At 46.4% G+C, this 22,097-nt stretch overlaps 1 protein-coding gene across 1 annotated transcript in view; it reads right to left on the reverse strand.

Moving 5' to 3' along the window:
• Nucleotides 1-13,407: 13,407 nt before the first annotated feature.
• LOC130121822 (metal transporter CNNM4-like) overlaps nucleotides 13,408-22,097 on the reverse strand; it is a 46,584-nt gene continuing 37,894 nt past the window's right edge. The window contains 3 exon segments of the mRNA XM_056290741.1: nucleotides 13,408-13,965; nucleotides 14,188-14,363; nucleotides 17,139-17,228. Of these exon segments, the coding sequence (XP_056146716.1) occupies nucleotides 13,408-13,965; nucleotides 14,188-14,363; nucleotides 17,139-17,228 (824 nt within the window).

A 22,097-nucleotide genomic window follows, 5' to 3' on the forward strand; every position in this document is an offset into this window, starting at 1 on the left:
TCACCTCCTCAGCTCAGCTCACAGCGTGTCCCGTACTGTCCCTCACCTCCTCAGCTCAGCTCACAGCGTGTCCCGTACTGTCCCTCACCTCCTCAGCTCAACTCACAGCCGTGTACTGTCCCTCACCTCCTCAGCTCAGCTCAGCTCACAGTGTCCCGTACTGTCCCTCACCTCCTCAGCTCAGCTCAGCTCACAGTGTCCCGTACTGTCCATCACCTCCTCAGCTCAACTTACAGCCGTATCCCGTACTGTCCCTCACCTCCTCAGCTCAGCTCACAGCGTGTCCCGTACTGTCCCTCACTTCCTCAGCTCAACTCACAGCCGTGTACTGTCCCTCACCTCCTCAGCTCAACTTACAGCGTGTCCCATACTGTCCCTCACCTCCTCAGCTCAGCTCACAGCGTGTCCCATACTGTCCCTCACCTCCTCAGCTCAGCTCACAGTGTGTCCCATACTGTCCCTCACCTCCTCAGCTCAGCTCACAGCCACGTCTCGTACTGTCCCTCACCTCCTCAGCTCAGCTCACAGCGTGTCCTGTACTGTCCCTCACCTCCTCAGCTCAGCTCACAGCGTGTCTCGTACTGTCCCTCACCTCCTCAGCTCAGCTCACAGCTGTGTCCCGTACTGTCCCTCACCTCCTCAGCTCACCTCACAGTGTCCCGTACTATCTCTCACCTCCTCAGCTCACCTCACAGCGTGTCCCGTACTGTCCCTCACCTCCTCAGCTCAGCTCACAGCCGTGTCCCGTACTGTCCCTCACCTCCTCAGCTCAACTCACAGACTGTCCCATACTGTCCCTCACCTCCTCAGCTCACAGCGTGTCCCGTACTGTCCCTCACCTCCTCAGCTCAACTCACAGACTGTCCCATACTGTCCCTCACCTCCTCAGCTCACAGCGTGTCCCGTACTGTCCCTCACCTCCTCAGCTCACAGACTGTCCCCTACTGTCCCTCACCTCCTCAGCTCACCTCACAGCGTGTCCCGTCCTGTCCCTCACCTTTGACTTTAGTTTGAGCGGTCCTTTCCACACCACTTACCACGCGGTGTTTGGTAGCTCGGTCCTCCTCCTCCTCCTTCTTCTCATTAGCAGTGGTTTTTCTTGCGTCTCCAGAATCGAGGTTGAACTTGTGCGGCGAATGAGAAACGCTGGATGGGCCGTTTGAATACTTGCTACTTCCTGTTGATTCTGCTCACACCAGCTTACAGGTAACATACAACGAGAAAACCTCGCATGTAGTAGTTGGAAACGCAACCCTTAAGGAAGCAGCGAACACGGCTTAGTGTTCTGTAATATTGAACAGTTTACTTCACAGTCACGGCTTCATGTGAACAACGGGCAAAGGCAACGGCAGCACTTCCCTACACAAATACAGGTCAGCTTTATTCACTCGCCGTAGACTTCAAAAGGCCTCACCGTCACCATATAACAGCTGGCCTGCTTACACGTTTCTTTTAATTCAGCTAACCCAAGTTAGGAAATGCTCCGTCATCGGTGACCCGGTCCGAGAAAATGAGACAGAAAAACAAACAAAGAAGGACATTGTTGCAGCGAGGCGTCAGTCCTGTTACGAGGTCAGAGAGGTGAGGGAGGAAAAACCACTCGTGGCTTCGTGACTTCAGGATTTCTGCAGCTCTTTCACTGTTTCAGAGGGCCGGGCCGCAGGGCTGAGGGGCTACCGGGCCGCCGGGCCGCGGGGCCGCTGGGCCGAGGGGCTGCCAAGCTGACTACCCATGCTTAAACCCCCCCCCCCCCCCGTGTGCAACGTGCTCATGAAGAAGAGGACCAAATCAACATGTCCTACATCTGCTCCTCAGCCGTGTGAAGGTGGACGAAGGTGAGCTGGTGTATGAAACACTGTCGTCGGTTCTCAGCAGCCGGAGGAACACCAGAAGACGGCACCCCGCTGACTTTGGACGTTATACGTGTTGTAGTTCGCTCCACAACCGCACATGCAAGAACACTTAACTCACACCAAAAAAAAAAGAGAGGAAGAAACAGAAACTGGTTGTGAATAATACACAGCGGAAAACTCATTAGCCTGATGACCCCACTCCAGTAATCTTTAATCTTCCCTCATGTCTCATCATCCCTGACGTGCACCAGTTGTTGAGAAACCCGGTTCCCCTGCTTGAGTAAATACCAGAGGAGCATCTAGGTTTCCTATGTGCTCCTGAGGAGGACAAGGTAAATGCAGGGGGGAAACCAGGAAGGACAGGACACGGGGGGGAAAAGGAGGGACGGTGTGAGTGGTGAGAGGGAGGTGTGATGATAAAGAGGACAGTGGGGAACGCAGCGGCGGCGGCGAAACACGAGGGATGATGGGAAGCACGTCCCAATCTAGCTGGCAGGCCTCTGAAGGCCACAGACGGGGCTGTGATAGTCCTGCACGGGACTCTGCCTCACGAACAAAGGCCGGCGTTATCATAACACAGCGGCGAGCCTGCAGATGGGCGAAGACGTCAATTATTGTTGGAGTCTGTCCACCGGTCTGTACAAGGTTTATTGCTATTTGACGCTTTGCTAGCAAAACACGAACACAGAATAATTTGAAGAACATTTCTCCGGATCTCGTTTCACACTGCAGACACATGTGGGTTTGTTGTCGACGTCTCGCGCTCCCACACAGACGTCAGACTCCTGGTGCAGAGAGGGTTTGCGTCGTTCCACAGTGAGGAGGACTTGAACACAGTGTGTCCGGCTCGTGGCGTCCCGCTAGACCCCGTGTTGTCCATGTCGGAAGCCCGTTCCACCAAGCTAAACGCCGAGGTACAAGCCCACAAAACCAACATATTGCTAAGTTCTCTCATGTCCCAGTACGCAGTGTGGGAACCACACAGCCAACCAGTGGCTCCACTGGAAACCAGTATAAAACCGGTTCACACCTGAGACCTTGGTGAAGCAGCAGGCAGGTGTTAACAGCTGTGTAGACAGGCGGTGAGGTTGTGCTGACTGTCCAACTTGGTTTCAGAAGAAGTGATGTTTGCAGAGAGCTGGTATCTTTGTTTATAGACTCTGACTGTACACTCTTATCATATGATGCCGATCTTATCATATCATGCTGATCTTATCATATGATGCTGATCTTATCATATGATGCTGATCTTACAACATGATGCTGATCTTATCATATGATAAGGATCTTACAATATGATGCTGATCTTATCATATGATGCCGATCTTATCATGATGATGATCTTACAATATGATGCTGATCTTATCATGATGCTGATCTTACAATATGATGCTGATCTTATCATATGATGCTGATCTTACATGATGCTGATCTTATCATGATGCTGATCTTATCATATGATGATGATCTTATCATATGATGATGATCTTACAATATGATGCTGATCTTATCATATGATGATCTTACAATATGATGCTGATCTTATCATATGATGCTGATCTTATCATATGATGCTGATCTGACAACATGATGCTGATCTTATCATATGATGCTGATCTTACAACATGATGCTGATCTTATCATATGATGCTGATCTTATCATATGATGCTGATCTTACAACATGATGCTGATCTTATCATATGATGCTGATCTTACAACATGATGCTGATCTTATCATATGATGCTGATCTTACAACATGATGCTGATCTTATCATATGATGCTGATCTTACAATATGATGCTGATCTTACAATATGATGCTGATCTTATCATATGATGCTGATCTTATCATGATGATGATCTTACAATATAATGCTGATCTTACAATATGATGCTGATCTTATCATATGATGCTGATCTTACAACATGATGCTGATCTTATCATATGATGCTGATCTTACAATATGATACTGATCTTACAATATGATGCTGATCTTATCATATGATGATGATCTTATCATATGATGATGATCTTACAATATGATGCTGATCTTATCATATGATGATGATCTTACAATATGATGCTGATCTTATCATATGATGCTGATCTTACATGATGCTGATCTTATCATATGATGCTGATCTTATCATATGATGACCTTATCATATGATGCTGATCTTATCATATGATGACCTTATCATATGATGCTGATCTTATCATATGATGCTGATCTTATCATATGATGATGATCTTACAATATGAGGCTGATCTTATCATATGATGATGATCTTATCATATGATGCTGATCTTATCATATGATGCTGATCATCTCTCGTCCCTTGATGCATAAATGCTCTGGAGTCAGTGTCATGTTAAATATTAACGTCAAACTCGTACTATGTAAAACCGAACAGTTTAAAGTTTCCATCTTACACAAATGAACCTTTTTTTTCCACGTTGCAACTTTTCAGAGTAAATAAATAGCTGTCACTATTATCAAAAAAATATCTTTACAGTCATTTAAATAAGTCATTGTCATTTAACAAAGAGGATAAGTCGGTGGATGACATGGCAGCAGCTTCTTGTGTGACCTGGTGTGGGTCCACAGAGAGACAGGTGAGGCAACGGGTTCTCCACAACAACGTCCTCCTTCTTCACACCGCCGCCCCACGTCCCTGCACCACACACCCACCACCCCACGCCCCTGCACCACACCCACCACCCCACGCCCCTGCAGCACCCACCCACCGCCCCACACCCCTGCACCACACACCCACCGCCCCACGTCCCTGCACCACACACCCACCGCCTGCTGCAAACATCACTCAACAAGGCATAGTAGCATCTGTTTAAACACAACATAATGCATTTCACATTGGATCCAGTGTTGTGTATGTGTGTATGTGTGTGTGTGTGTGTGTGTGCCACTTGAGGAATGTCATCAGACCATGCACAGCAGGTACACTGAATGGAAATATGTTCCAGCACATGTCCATTTTTGTGAGGCCATAAACGATGATAAACCTAACTAAATCCAACCAGTAACAGCATAAAACATATTATTCATGAGGGCTCAACTTTGAGCTCTACTGTAACTGTAGCACAAGCTACCATGAAAAGCTGGAATTTCAAACTGTACCGGGGTGTTTGACTAATAAGACTTAACAGACTGACAGAAAGATCTGGGCCCAAAACCACGGCTCTGCAGAGCCGTGGTTTTGTTGAGGAACACGGTGCCTGCTGGCAAATGTGTGACAACCCCTCATAATCATTGCCTTCACATTCTAAACATCAGCCGGCACAGAATTAAACAGTCACACAGCAGCAGCCAGTAAACAGGACTTTGGAGTCAGTAGACACAGTGGTACTGCAGACAGTAGTACTGCAGACTGTAGTACTGCAGACAGCAGTACTGTAGACAGTAGTACTGCAGACTGTACCACTGTAGACAGTAGTACTGCAGACTGTACCACTGCAGACAGCAGTACTGCAGACAGTAGTACTGCAGACTGTACCACTGTAGACAGTAGTACTGCAGACAGCAGTACTGTAGACAGTAGTACTGCAGACTGTACCACTGCAGACAGTAGTACTGCAGACAGCAGTACTGTAGACAGTAGTACTGCAGACTGTACCACTGCAGACAGCAGCACTGTAGACAGTAGTACTGCAGACTGTAGTACTGCAGACAGCAGTACTGTAGACAGTAGTACTGCAGACTGTACCACTGCAGACAGCAGTACTGCAGACAGTAGTACTGCAGACTGTACCACTGTAGACAGTAGTACTGCAGACTGTACCACTGCAGACAGCAGTACTGTAGACAGTAGTACTGCAGTCTGTGGCTCTGCAGCATCTTGTACTAGCCTGGTTGTTCTGCCATGTAGTAACGGCTGTCAAACCTTCTGTAAACTGGCTGCTTGTACACACACTTCAATACAATCATCTGACAAAGTCCAGTGGATATCAAGCCATAAAAAACAGAACTTTGAAATCCATTAAGGAATGGTTCTTTCTGTCAGCCGGGGGACATGTTAAAGAGGCTGAACGTCTCTGCAGGTCTGGTGTGGACGTTGTAGATGGACAGAGCTGGCTGCATGGCGAGCTCTGTGTTCACAGTGAGAATGTGTGTGTGTGTGTGTGTGTGTGTGTGTTTGTTGCAGAGATGGTCATGAGGACCAGCCTCTCTGTGCAGCCTCTGACGTGTGCAGCCTCTTCTCCAACTCCGACACCACCGTTCTCAACAACCAAGACAACTCTCAGCAAAACAAGAATTTAAAGAAAAATAAAATCCCTACAATATAAAACAGTTAATCTCATGTATGTACAAATTAATCTTATGCAAAATAAATATATTACTCTTTACAATTACATAATATATCGGTGTGACTTGGAGGTAGGGAAACAGAACACCCACCTTTCAGTCACCATACTTGAACTTTGACCTCAGTTGTGGTCTGTATAGGTACAGCACAGTGATGCACAATGCCATGGAATCCTCCAACCTGAATTTAATTAATGCCCACAAACGCATGAGATCCGGCCAGTTAAACTGACTGGTTTTGGTCAAACAGAGTTTTGACAGACAGGCTGGAAGCTGTGTGCTCACAGACCAACCAAACCACACCTCATCACATCTGCTGAGGCACTGCCTCTCAGTTACTACACCTCCATCCTGCAAAACAACCCAATAAATAACATGTCAAACCCCACAAAAGAGGTCTATCTCGAGAATCGTTTTTTAAATAAATATTTTTGGACGCTGCAATATTTAGAAAAAGGATATTCAGAGGCAAAAAACAAAAGTGAAAAATAAAAGACGCCTTTAAAGAATAACTTATTCATGTGCGTCGACAGACTTCAAGTCACACAGTAGATGAGTTAGAAACTGGACATGCAGACCTTTTCCCAGCGATGACTCCAGAGCAGCATCCTGCTGATGCCCCCGGCACTTACACCACCCAACACCGACATGGCTGTCATCACACCCCCCCCCCCCCGCTTTCCCTCCCCAATTGTATCCAGCCAATTACCCCCACTCTTCCGAGCCGTCCCGGTCTCTGCTCCACCCCCTCTGCCCATCCGGGGAGGGCTGCAGTCTACCACATGCCTCCTCCACATGTGGAGTCGCCAGCCGCTTCTTTTCACCTGACAGTGAGGAGTTTCACCAGGGGGACGTAGCGCGTGGGAGGATCATGCTATTCCCCTCGCCCCCGAACAGGCGCCCCGACAGACCAGAGGAGGCGCTAGTGCAGCGACCAGGACACATACCCACATCCGGCTTCCCACCCGCAGACAGCCAATTGTGTCTGTAGGGACGCCCCACCAAGCCGGAGGTAACGCGGGGATTCGAACCGGCGATCCCCGTGTTGGTAGGCAACGGAATAGACCGCCACGCCACCCGGACGCCCCGTCATCAGGTCTCTGGCTGATGACTGCTCTCTCTGTCTCCTCCTGTCTGGACTTAGAGGAGGGGGCATGTGGCAAGCAGCAAGGAGGTGTTGGTTTTACAACTTCCACATGATCAGCGGGTTTTCTGCATCCCTCACACATCAACAAGTTGGATAATTAGGAGACATTAGGCAAATAAGGACAGGTAGTTATGTGTGCTTGTATGTATGGTCATGAATAGGTGAGTAATTTAAAGAACTGCCAAACGGATTCCCAGAAAGCTGAGCCAGTTCATCAGACACAACGTTTAGTGAGAGAAAAGTTTCATCCTCATCTAAGTGACCTCTTCCGTCTCACCTGACTGCGGGTACCCCCACCCTTATAAACGATTCATTAGGTCACGTGACCTTGTCGGTGCCGCCATGTTGGCTCGCGACCTAGCTGCGGAGACGTGTAGCAAGTGTTTGCTTATTCTATGCGAGGTGTGTTCCCGCCGCTTCGCTTTTGCGTGCGGTGAAAAGTTAAGAAAAGTTCATTCGTACTTAGTAAAGTTGTTGTCTGCTGCCATTTGTTATCTAGGGAACAGTTTTGTTTTTAAACTTGATGACACCTTGCTAGCCCTGACTTACTGAAAGAAGCTATGCTCTTTGCTTGCTATTTGGGATTCAACCATTTGGGCCTATAATGGCCTATGTAAAGAACTATTATGATTGGCTCGAGCCAAATCAAAAAACTGACATGGAGAGAAGATGAGCTTAGTGGATGGCATGGATCCATAAGTTGTTCCTAACAAGAAGTGGACCACAAGCCTGGCTGAATATCCTACAACAACATATCCAGATATTGTGAACTACCTGCTATTTATTTACAAAGAGTGCCTACACCCATGAAGAACTTAAGAACTTCATGAGTCCAGAGGCCTACAATCAGTTTTTGTGTGGATGGGTTAAAGGAATGTCGTTGCTTAAAGCCGCTAATGGGAACATCCCTGTTCATTGCAGGGTAAGATAACTTGAGAAAATATTTCATTCTTCTGTACTATGCGTTCATTTGAAATGGACCCTGTCCAGTAAAGCAGTGATAAAAGTTATTGTCCACGCTTCAACATTTTCATACCTTTTTTCCACGTCATAACTCTCTTCACAGGTCATATTAGTTTGACATCCTTTCCCAGCAAACATGCCCGTGCGGGCCCACTGTGGGTAGGTGTGGGTTTACTGTGGGGCAATGTGGGCAGGGGCAAACCCGCACTAATCCCACATGGGCCCCATGTGGGTCAGCCCATACGGGGCCCACAGTAGTTTTGCCCTTTGAGGCCCCTATGTGGGCTTATTGTGGGCAAGCCCAACTTTGCTCTAGCCCACATTAAGCCCGTATGGGCCCCGTGTGGGGCCCACAGCAGTTTTGACCTTTGAGGTCAACCCCCTGTTGACAGTACAGTTAAAACGTTTTAAGATTACAACTGCTTTAGGGTAAGCAGTACTCAAACTTTTTATTTACCGCCCATGCCCAATGCTGCATATAGTCAGACCTCTGCAAAAATGACAGTAAACAAATGGCAGCAGGCAATAATTTTACAAGTAAGAAGTAACTTTTCTTAACTTATAAACGCACTTTCGAGCAAAAACAAGTGGCGAGAACACACGTTGCATACAATAAACAAGCGTATCCACAGTTAGGTTGTGATCCAACATGGTGGTAACGAGAAAGTCACGTGACCAATATACAGTGGTATAACTACCGAAACCAACAATTGGTTTCATATGCAAAGAAGAGAGAAGAAGAAACCCACTTTATTTTGTCACTGGAGTTTCTTACAACGAATTTGTCTTCTTCATTTAACCCATCATATTGTATATCAGAGGTTTTACTTTACTCGACTCTTCCCATGACAGAGAAATGGGGAGGGGGAAACTTGCACATCTCTCTAAAACTCAAAGGATGAGGGCTGAATAAATGTAGGCCTACTTTCATTTGTCTGCTTTTATGGTGATGATTTCAAGGAGTGCGTTGTGTTAGATGGCATTTCTTTTCCTATTGCAGCGAATTCAGGGGGCAGTCCAGGAACCGTTGCCACAGCCGGGATGCGAACCCATATCTCCCGCACCGCGGGCGACAATGTTAACCAGTCGACTAAAGGGTCTGACCCGTTAGCCAAGGGCTACCGAGCCTATTCATCCGTGATCGTTACCTTGCCCCCTTCCTTCGGGAAGAATGTCCCCGGCCGGACCGCCACAGCCGGGGCGCGAACTCGCGTATCCCACTTCTGACACCAATGTAGCGAATTCGGAGGGGCAGCCCGGACGGACCGTCACAGTCGCGGGATCCCACTTCTGACACCGATGCAGCGAATTCAGGGGGCAGTCCGGGAACAGTCGCCACAGCCCGGACGGGAACCCGTATCTCCCGCACTGCGGGCGACAAAGTTAATCAGTCAACTAAAGGATCCGACCTGTTAGTCCGACCCGTTAGCCAACCAATGTAGCGAATTCGGGGGGGGGGGGGGCAACTGCAGGAACTGCCGCAGCCGCGACGCGAACCCGTATCTCCCGCACCGCGGGAGACATCGCTAACCGCTCGACTAAAGGGTCCGACCCGTTAGCTAAGGGCTAATTTTTCTACTTATCCATGCACGTTACACTACCACCCTCTTTCGCACTTCAGCATATCAGCTCCCTCACGCCTCCGGGCGCACGCGCTTCCGATGACCTCACGGTCTCACCATCCCACTTCTGACACCAATGCAGCGAATCGGGGGTCAGCCCGGGAACCGTCGCCACAGCTCCGACGCGAACCCGTATCTCCCGTGCCACGGGCGACAACGTTAACCAGTCGACTAAAGGGTCTGACCCGTTAGCCAAGGGCTAACGTGTCTACTTATTCGTGCCCGTTACACTATATTGTTCCTGTACCTCCTGCTCCCGTGGAACATGTCTGCTGTTCTGTCCCGCCCCTGCACACGTCTGACTTTTTCTCCTGACGTTTTGTTACAGGAAGTCCCTTGGTTACAAGCGCCTGACTTACGAACATCCATCATCCAAACCGCTTATCCTGCTCTCAGGGTCGCGGGGATGCTGGAGCCTATCCCAGCAGCAGGCGGGGAGACACCCTGGGCAGGCCGCCAGGCCATCACAGGGATAATTTAGTACGGCCGATTCACCTGACCAACATGTCAAAGCGTGAATCTGATGCAGGTGACGGTGATGCGTGGAGGAACGGAACATAACGACCGAAACAACGGGACATAATAATGCGTTCAGAGAGGTGGGGCGCTCTTCTCGTCTTTCCGCCAACCCGGGGAGGCGGGCTAGCGGGCTGGCGAGCCCCGGGCGGACTCTCGTTTCTGGCATCAAACGGCCGGCCTCCACCGGTCGTGACCCGCTCCGGGGACAGTGGCAGGTGGGGAGTTGGGAACGTAAGACATTTCTCTTTAAAGTTTTTCTCTTCCCCCCCTCTTTTTCTCCCAACTTGTATCTGGCCAATTACTCCTCTCCTCCGAGCCGTCCCGGTTGCTGCCCCGTCTCCTCTGCTGATCCGGGGAGGGCTGCAGACTACCACATGCCTCCTCCGATACATGTGGAGTCACCAGCTGTTTCTTTTCGCCCGACAGTGAGGAGTTTCACCAGGGGGACGTAGCGCGTGGGAGGATCACGCTATTCCCCCCAGTTCCCCCCCCTCCTGAACAGGTGCCCCGACCGACCAGAAGAGGCGCTAGTGCAGCGACCAGGACACACACCCACATCTGGCTTCCCACCTGCAGACACGGCCAATTGTGTCCGTAGGGATGCTCGACCAAGCCGGAGGTAACACGGGGATTCGAACCAGCTACCACCGTGTTGGTAGGCAACGGAATAGACCGCTATGCCGCCCGGACACCCCCTTTAAAGTTTTTATACTTATACGAATTATAAATACTTTGCTGTAGTTACATTTATTATTGTTACTGACTGTGAGGTAGATACGAAGACAACCCTTTGACTAGCTGACGCTGGATGTGAACTGTACGTAACAAGAACAGACTCAAAAACGCAACTCGTTCGTAACCCGGGGACTTCCTCCCTTTACTATACAATCCCTCTTTTTTGCTAATATTCAGTGCTGCATTGATATCTGAAGGTCCGACATGTACAATCAGCCCCCCTTACCGCCAGTTCCCTCCCGGACCTTCTCACACGCTGCTCTGGTTTCATGTAAGTTTATAAAATCTTGAGCAGCGTGCACCCAGTTGCTCACCAGTCCGATTCCCCTTTGCTAGGCAGCAACACAGGGTGCATTTTCTTTCATTTTTCAATTATAAATCACGTCAATGACAGTATTCAGCTTCATTTTATTAAACATTTACAGCCTAATTTCTATGTTGTTTTGATGAATACCATAACCTAATGAATCTATTTTAGTTGATCATTTTAATGGTAACTGCCTAGTAGACCCTGTAGAACCTGATAATGTAATAAATCCCCAATAATGTAATAACCCCGATAATGTAATAAAAATCTGCACTTGAGTCCATTGAAAATGCAATAAAACCTGATAATGTAATAACTTCCTGATGATGTAATAAAGTGCATTTCCCAATAATGTAACAAACTTTTTACCAATAATGTAATAATGTGTTACATTAACGGGACGTTATTACATTATCAGGTTAGCCTTCATTTCCCTGGTCCTGATAATGTAATAATTCCCCAATATTGTAATAATTTAACAGCAGACCACCCATAAATGGATTCAAGTGGTGATACTGTTTAAGCAACGCAAGCTCGAGAGGTCTAGCGCCACCGACAGGTCAAAGTTGGACGTGCATGAATGCTCTACTCTTCCTCAAAGCTACCTCCAAGCTACTTCCACACATGCTTTTTCTCAGTTGGATCATTTTATTACATTATCAGGAAGTTATTACATTATCAGGTTTTATTGCATTTTTCAATGGCCTCAGGTGCATTTTTTTATTACATTATCAGGGTTATTACATTATCAGGGTTATTACATTATCGGGGTTATTACATTATCAGGGTTATTACATTATCAGGGTTATTACATTATCGGGGGGGATTTATTACATTATCAGGGTTATTACATTATCGGGGGGGGATTTATTACATTATCGGGGGGGATTTATTACATTATCGGGGGGATTTATTACATTATCAGGTTCTACAGACCCTCTCTAGGAAAAATCCTACAGCATATAGCTATTTTCCTCACCACCATAGCAGCCAAATGCGGGAGGCTATAGCGGCAGCAGCAGTGAGTTGGAGAAGTGAAGCTGTTGAGACTAATGAGCCGATTTGGCAGACAAAGCCAATACAAGAATCTATATCAACAGATCCCGCGACATCACAAGGACAACAAGAGAAGACGGCCAAACAGTGCACCAGCCAATCGGAGAGAGGGGGACCACAGCTGTCTAAGGGTAAACCAGTGGTGATTCTGTATGTGGCGGGAGTGTCGGAACAGTTGAGACGAGTATTTTCAAAACACCGCGTCTCAGATGTTTTCTAACCCCAAAACACACTGCGCCAGAAATTGGTCCACCCCAAGGTCACCTTGCACAAACAGAGCAATATAGTGCACGCTGTTAAGTGCCGGGAGGATTTCCATGACTTGTACATCGGGGAAATCAAACAGACGCTGGCCAAGAGGATGGCACAACACCTTGGCCGCTGGCCAAGAGGATGGCCGACGCGTCAGGCCAGGACTCCACAGTCTACACCCATCTACAGACCGGTGGCCACTCTTTCAAGGATGAGGATGTGCACATCCTTGATAGGGAGGAACGCTGGTTTGAATGGGGAGTCAAAGAGGCCATCTACGTGAAGAGGGAACGACCATCCCTGAACCGGGGGGGGGGGGTTAGAGTACATCTGCCGTGATTGCAACTAACCCTCCGTGAATAGTACACATGGCCAATATGACTCACATTAATGATCACAGCAGTTTGGTTTTGGTTGAGACGCAACTGTGCCCGTTTCAGTCGTTATGCAGCTGTATTGTTTGTAAGGGTGGGGTACCTGCGGTCAGCCGAAACTGACGAAGTCACTTAGATGAGTGATGAAACGTTTCTCCCACTAAACCTCGTATCCGGATGAACTGACTCAACATTCTGGGATTCCCTTACCTGGATTATTGAGCATGCATCAAGACATCCCAAATGGATTGCTTTAAATGGTGCTTTCAGTGTGGGCGTGGCTGATCGTGTGCACATGTGGGTGGGGATGGGAGTATGTGTGGGGGTGGCTTGACCTGGGAAGGCCCATACAGTTCTGCTGCACTTTGAATAGAGTGGTGGTCTCTCCCGGCCCATTCTCCGGGCAAGCAGAAGGTGGGGATGGCTGGGACTTCGAGGGGAGAGAAGATGTAAAAGTTGCATGGGGGTGAGTGGTGTGCGGATCTGTACCTGTGGAAGGTGGTGGGGTTTGGGAGAGGGAACTACTTGGAGGGGGCACTGGTTGGGGCAGGGAGTGACTTGGCCTGGGACTGGAGGGAGAGGGTGTGGTTTGGAGTACAGAGGTGCGGTTAATAGGTGGTGTGGGCTGAGAGAGGGATGGAGGATTTTTGATAGGTGGGGTAGCCAGGGGCAATGAAACGCATGCTGCTGGAGGCATGCTGAGGGGCAAGGACACAGACGTATCCAGGCGAGAACGACTGCCGTCCGGAGACTGGGGGTTACTGTCTAGCCTGGATGCCAAGAGGCTATTCTGGTATTGCGAACGAGTGATCTAAGGAGGACACAGAACAAACATAAGAAGTCGAATGAGAATTAGATAATAGACACAGAACGAGACTTGATGAGAGCCAGACTGACAAGAAAGCAGAGGAATTACAGTTGCATGGATTACAGCATGGTTATGATAGTACGCTGCAAAGGTGCACGCTATCTGGCAAAGAACCGACCACCTGACACTGACTGAAAGTCGACGGGTCGGGAGTTCAAAAGTTACCTTGACAAACTGAAGGTCTGTGAGGGCACGTACACAGAAGTCGGGCGTGTACTGCAGTGGGGTACCAGGCATGTGAGCGGTGCTACCGCCCACTGAGGCACTGTCTGGTGCACGCTCGGTGCAGCTCAGAGATGCAGAACGGTTAAGACCCCCCCCGTGAGATGGAGAACGGAACTCTGGGATTGACAAACAAAACAAAAAAACCAACAGTGAGCAAGAGATGAAGAAACAAGAGGCAGTGCATGCAAACGGACGCCCCCACACGCTTGTAAACACACATAACGCTTGCATGCATACGTACACACTGGACAACTGAAGCACAAAACAGGCCAAAGAACAACAGAAAATGGAACATGAAATGAGAGGAAAGTGTATTTATCAGCTAAAATGGAGGAGTGAAAAGATTACAACAGCGACTGAGGAGGATGAGGCCAGCCCGGTAACACTGCCCATGTGCAGTGTTGTGTAGGGCACAGACACCAAACGCTATCAAAACACAACAACACATACGCAGTTGGTTACCTGGATGTTAGGGTACGGTGAGGGAAGGTTCCTGACAAAATGGAAACGGTGTTATATGAACCTGCCAACCTCACCATGCCGCTGCCCGGCCTCGCGGCAGGTCGTGGAGTACTCACGGCATTTAGTCTATCGATTCGTGTACAGGGACACGAATTTCCCATTTCATTGGTGACACTCGGCACGGCTTTCAAACCCGCCGAGGATCACGGGTAGGCTACCGCAGCCTTCCGCCGTCGAAACCGGCCAACACCGGCCTGCCATCCTGCTGAGGTATCAAGGACACGTGCGTGTTTTTGTGTTGAGGAATGATAAAGATGTCTTTAAAATCCACCGATCAGGATAAAATAAAGAAATAAAAACGAGGACAAAATGTCGTGATTACCTGTTAGGGGCAGTGTTTCTCAACCCAGTCCTCAAGGAACCCCTACCCTGCAGATTTTCACTATAACCCTGCATAGGTAGCCCTGCTTTGTACTAACTCGACCAATCATCTCGCAGCACTTAATTATGCAAGGTGTGCAACATCCGACAAAATTCATTGCTGATTGGTTGAATAACTACAAACAGGTACCTGTTCAGGGTTGCAAAGAAAATCTGCAGGATAGGGGGTCCTTGAGGACTGGGTTGAGAAGCACCGTGTTGGGGTTAGTTTCAGTAGCGGGAGGCTACGTTAGCCTACCCATGAGCCTCAGCGGGTTTGAAAGTCGTGCGGAGTGTCACCAATAAAATGGAAAATTCGTGTCCGTGTACACGAATCGATGGATTCAATGCCGCGGCTGTTCCACGACCTGCCGTGAGACCGGGCTGCGCTGCACACATATCGTATGGCCGAGTCAAAACTCTGAGCCTGGGGGGAGAGCGCTAATTGGCTACGTTTGGTGGTGTAATGAAGGTTAGGGATGGGCGGGTGATAATCCTCGCTGTTTGCTTGATTTAGGCAAAAATGGTGTTTGAGGAGGTTGGGTGATGATTGTAGAAACTTGGGTAACACTTGAGTATGGGGAACATATGCACCATTAATTAGGTGCTTATTAGCATGCAAATTAGCAACACATTGGCTCTTAATTGGTCACTAGTCAGTACTCATTAATGCCTTATTCTGCATGGCCTTATTATACAACCAGTAAGCCATTAACTATGAGTTTTCCCTCTATAACCTCAGAAGTATTGCTTATTAGTAGTACCATCTCAATATGCTTTGCTTAGTATGGCCTTTATAAGGTGGTAGTACCACCAGAAGAGTTATTCTCCCTTACTAACACTTAATGAATATGCTCTGTTCTTACATAACAACACACAACACTACAAGTGTTCATAGTGTTAAATTACTCTAAATTAAGTTTCTGTTACTTAGAATATGTTCCCCATACTAAAGGGACATCTTGATCATTACTAATTCACTAGTAATTAAGTTTTTTTACTTAGAATATGTTCCCCATACTAAAGGGACATCTTGATCATTACTAATTCACTAGTAATTAAGTTTTTGTTACTTAGAATATGTTCCCCATACTAAAGTGACATCTTGATCATTACTAATTCACTAGTAATTAAGTTTCTGTTACTTAGAATATGTTCCCCATACTAAAGGGACATCTTGATCATTACTAATTCACTAGTAATTAAGTTTTTTTACTTAGAATATGTTCCCCATACTTAAGTGTTACCCAGTCTTGTTCCATATCATTACTGAACTCAAGGGGGAAGTTTGCAGTTCATGAAAAGTCTGATTAGCAAAGTAGAAGAGATCAAGGGGTGCAAGTGAAAGGTGCAGGTGTTTGAGTTAGGACAGTGTACCAGAGGCCCATCCAGCAAGTTGTTGATTCCTGCTGTGCTGCCGTAGTGACGGCGTAGCGGCACCGCAGGCTGCAGACTGACGACTCGTGTCACGTACACACAGTGACACGAGCATCGTTGTCATATGCTGCAGTCGCTGAGCAACAAAAGCCGAATTGGACTCTGCTGCTAGCTTGGTCCATCACAGAGTTTCAGGCCCGTTGGCTGATCAGTGCACACTTTGCAGCCTGAAACACACTCCTCTAACCCTGCCTTTTGGGCAGCAGCGCTTCAGGACCCCCACCCCACCCCACCCCACCCCACCCCCCATGTCAATGTGGCTGAAGCTGCCTCATAAATCATGCAACACAATACACTAGCTTCCAAGCTGTTGCACATACGCCACAGCACACTCTAAAATGTTAAGAACATAAAGATTAAAAAGGCAAATTCATTTCCAAAATGAGAGTTTGGTTTAGTTTCTTCTGGAAAAATAAGCTTTGTTATTGTTAGGGTTGTTTTTTTGTTTTTTTCTGTTTTTTGCACTTGCTGGAGCAGGGCGCTTAAGGTGGATGGCAGAGAAAAGGGGTGTTAACACTGTTAAAATGGAGACCCCTCCCTCCCTCCCTCCTTTGGCCCGTGCGAATCTTTACCTGGGAAACGAGAGAAGAGAGAAAACCTCTTAAGAGAGAGGCGGCGTGGAGGGGGGGATGCCACGGATGGGGAGAGAGGAGGGGTGACCGCTGAGAGACAGGGAGGGAGGGCAGAGAGAGACAGAGAGAGAGACAGGGAGGGAGGGCAGAGAGAGACAGAGAGAGAGACAGGGAGGGAGGGCAGAGAGAGACAGAGAGAGAGAGAGAGAGAGAGAGAGAGATGCTCTGGTTTAATGTTAACCTGAGTTGCACAGCATCTCATAGTATATTGTATCATATTATATCATATTATATTATATTATATTACATTATATATGAATGACTGTTGGGAGTTTCATAGCTCCTGTGTATTCTCCGACTCTCAGCATATCCCATGCAGTGAAATACAGACGGCTCCATCGCCATGCTGCTCATCTGTCATCTGTAATGCCAACACCAATATCTCCAAATGCTGAAAGTATCTTCTTTTTTTGTGATGAAAATGTCCTCCCTTTTTCTCCCCAGTTGTACCCGGCCAGTTACCCCACTCCTCCGAGCCGTCCCGGTCTCTGCTCCACCCCCTCTGCTGATCCGGGGAGGGCTGCAGACTACCACCTGCCTCCTCCCATATATGTGGAGTCACCAGCCGCTTCTTTTCACCTGGCAGTGAGGAGTTTCACCAGGGGGACGTAGTATGTGGGAGGATCACGCTGTTCCCCCTAGTGCGGCGACCAGGACACATACCCACATCCGGCTTCCCACCCGCAGACACGGCCAATTGTGTCTGTAGGGACGCCCGTGTTACCATGGTAACACGGGGATTCGAACCAGCGATCCCCATGCTGGTAGGCAACGGAGTAGACCGCTACGCTGCCCGGACGCCCCGAAATGATCATTTTTACCTATATGTCAAAATCAGCACAGAAATCAAATATAACAAAATATGGTTATTGTAATTAGCAGAGGGAGAATAGCTGACATGGTGTAAAGTATTTCACAGCATCAGGACGAGTTTACAAACATTTGACACCAACCACCAAAGTTACCATGGAAACTTGCCAAGAATGTGACATACAGTGTTCCAACTGTATCTGGCTGTTTACCATTATTGGTGATTTCAGGCTAGCGAACCTACAGGACACCTGACCATCCGCTGACTATCATAAGGTTATGTGGTGATTGAAATAAATGAGTGATAATAACTAGTGAAGTGAATATGTATGTAGTGATAATAACTAGTGAAGTGAATATGTATGTAGTGATAATAACTAGTGAAGTGAATATGTATGTAGTGATAATAACTAATGAAGTGAATATGTATGTGGTGATAATAACTAGTGAAGTGAATATGTATGTAGTGATAATAACTAGTGAATATGTATGTAGTGATAATAACTAGTGAAGTGAGTATGTATGTAGTGATAATAACTAGTGAAGTGAATATGTACGTGGTGATAATAACTAGTGAAGTGAATATGTATGTGGTGATAATAACTAGTGAAGTGAATATGTATGTAGTGATAATAACTAGTGAATATGTATGTAGTGATAATAACTAATGAAGTGAGTATGTATGTAGTGATAATAACTAGTGAATATGTATGTAGTGATAATAACTAGTGAAGTGAGTATGTATGTAGTGATAATAACTAGTGAAGTGAATATGTATGTAGTGATAATAACTAGTGAATATGTATGTAGTGATAATAACTAGTGAAGTGAATATGTATGTAGTGATAATAACTAGTGAAGTGAATATGTATGTGGTGATAATAACTAGTGAAGTGAATATGTATGTAGTGATAATAACTAGTGAAGTGAATATGTATGTAGTGATAATGACTAGTGAATATGTATGTAGTGATAATAACTAGTGAAGTGAATATGTATGTAGTGATAATAACTAGTGAATATGTATGTGGTGATAATAACTAGTGAAGTGAATATGTATGTGGTGATAATAACTAGTGAAGTGAATATGTATGTAGTGATAATAACTAGTGAAGTGAATATGTATGTGGTGATAATAACTAGTGAAGTGAATATGTATGTGGTGATAATAACTAGTGAAGTGAATATGTAGTGATAATAACTAGTGAAGTGAATATGTATGTAGTGATAATAACTAGTGAATATGTACGTGGTGATAATAACTAGTGAAGTGAATATGTATGTAGTGATAATAACTAGTGAAGTGAATATGTACATATGTAGTGATAATAACTAGTGAAGTGAATATGTATGTAGTGATAATAACTAGTGAAGTGAATATGTACATATGTAGTGATAATAACTAGTGAAGTGAATATGTATGTAGTGATAATAACTAGTGAAGTGAATATGTATGTGGTGATAATAACTAGTGAAGTGAATATGTATGTGGTGATAATAACTAGTGAAGTGAATATGTATGTGGTGATAATAACTAGTGAAGTGAATATGTATGTGGTGATAATAACTAGTGAAGTGAATATGTATGTGGTGATAATAACTAGTGAAGTGAATATGTATGTAGTGATAATAACTAGTGAAGTGAATATGTACATATGTAGTGATAATAACTAGTGAAGTGAATATGTATGTAGTGATAATAACTAGTGAAGTGAATATGTATGTGGTGATAATAACTAGTGAAGTGAATATGTATGTAGTGATAATAACTAGTGAAGTGAATATGTATGTGGTGATAATAACTAGTGAAGTGAATATGTATGTAGTGATAATAACTAGTGAAGTGAATATGTATGTTCTGCTGCATAGATGTAGCAACGCTCACATGTAGAAGTGTTAATAATGTACCACGTGCAAGGCTTGCAGTGTGTATTAGCAACCAAACCGCTGCACCTATCTATCAACCTGTCTATATGATATATTTCAGCAGTGAACCGTCAGGACCTTCTACGCCTTTGTTGAAGGCCTAAGGCTCCACATAAAAAGGAAAACGCTTTCATAAATATAATGCAATCTTCTAATCAACTTGTTAATATCACATTACATTTTGAGTTCGACTACACATACGAATTCGTCTTGCAGTCTCTCGGCCAGAACAACATCATCCAATAAGCTTTTTCCTTCTGTTGTAACCGTGAGAAGACTCCTCCTGCCAGCGCCTCCTGCATCTCGAGTGAAGGTCTCCGCTATCTAAATAAGTTAGGCGTTAATACTGGATTGATAGATTACTCAACCAATCAGATTTTGATGTGTAGCGGATGGGCGTATTCTTTTATACTTGCCCAGCATCATAGGGCCTTCGCTGCATACAGCCTACGTGACCCAACTGTTCAGCCAATCAGCAGCGGTGCCTAGGTCTGTGGTTGAAACCGTTGTGGTTGCGTTCTGCAGCGCATCGCAGTAGTTGGTGGCTAATGTTAGCTAGCGTTTGCGTTTTTGATTTAGTTAGCTAAGCTAGCTAGCTAGCCGTGAATGAGAATAATGTCTCAAGGAGAACTCATGAAAGATGTGGTGGCAGATTTATTAGTCACACCATTTTCAAGACGATCGTTTGGGGAAAAGCAAAGGATCGTGGAGACGGGCAGACCAACCCCACAGTTAAGCGGCTCTGACCCAACCGGGGAAGACGTATGTGCGGCATTTCCAGGCAAGCGCCTACGAAAGGTACCCGTGGCTCAGTGGACCCGAGCAAAGCGTTAAACTTTATTGCTGGCCGTGCTTGCTTTTCTCGTCAGAGAAGGGGTCATGGAACTACACAGGCTTCCAAAACCTGGCTTGTTTTACCAATTCAGCATTAAGACACCAGGATAGCACAGCACACCTCCAGGCAACAGTCAAACTCAAAACATTTGGGGACACAAGAGTGGACCTGCAGCGAAGAAGGGAAACAGAAATGCACAACGAAAAAGTGAGACAAAACGGAGATATTGAAGAAGGTGATTCATTGTGTCATTTTCCTGGGGAAACAGGAGGTAGCATTTCGCGGTCATGATGAGGGCAATGACTCAACTAATAAGGTCTGGAGCTTCTTTCACTTTTGGCCGAGCATGAAATGGATTTGCATCACCACCTGTCTACCAACAAGGTGTTTACTGGCACCTCAGCAAAAACACAGAACGATTTGATTAGTGCTGTTAGTGACGTACTGGGGGGAAGCAATTAAAGAGGAGATAAGCAATGCAAGCGCTATGTGAGTGACTGTGGTGTCAAAGAGAGATTTTGCAGCTCTCATCCTCAAATTTCTGGAGGAGTGTGAGTGCGTGCATGAAGTTGTGGCCCAGTGTTATGATGGTGCAGCCGTCATGGCATCCGGTCTACATGGAGTCCAGGCTAAAGTGAAAGAGCAGATCCCTCTGGCTCTATCTAGCCACTGTTATGCGCACACCCTTAATTTAGTCCTGACACAAGGTGCAGCGAAGATGACAGAATGCAAGATATTTTCCTCACATCTCTCTGGACTGGCTGCATTCTTCTCCAGGTCTCCGAAACGCAGGAAACTGCTAGATCAAATATGTGAACGGCGACTCCCGCGAGTACCACCGACAAGGTGGAACTTCACTCCCAGGTTGGTCAGCACTGTGGTCGAGATTAAAGATGCACTGAGGGAGCTTTCTGAGTACATCACTGAGCACCATGGTGGATATGATGATGATGATGCTGTACACAGTGCAGATGGCTATATCGCACATCTGAACAGCTTCGACTTTTAACTTTTAGCTGTCAACTTTTTGTGAGATCTTTGCTTATGCAGATGTACTGTTTGGGATTCTTCAGTCCAAGGCATTAGATATGCAGTTCTGCCTGGCCGGAGTGGAAGAGTTCTGCGAAAATATCAAAAAGCAGAGAGACCATTTTGATGCGATTTATGACAGGACTGAGCGTGACGTAGGTGAGCCAGGAGGACGGCGAGGCCAGGGGCACGGAGACATTCGTTTAAAATACCAAAAACTGCACAGTGACACCCTCGATAACATTCAGACCCAGATCACAAATCGATTTAAAGACCACGAGAAACTTGCTTTCCTTTCC

Source organism: Lampris incognitus, chromosome 12 (assembly GCF_029633865.1).
Source record: "Lampris incognitus isolate fLamInc1 chromosome 12, fLamInc1.hap2, whole genome shotgun sequence".
Lineage (NCBI taxonomy): Eukaryota > Metazoa > Chordata > Actinopteri > Lampriformes > Lampridae > Lampris > Lampris incognitus.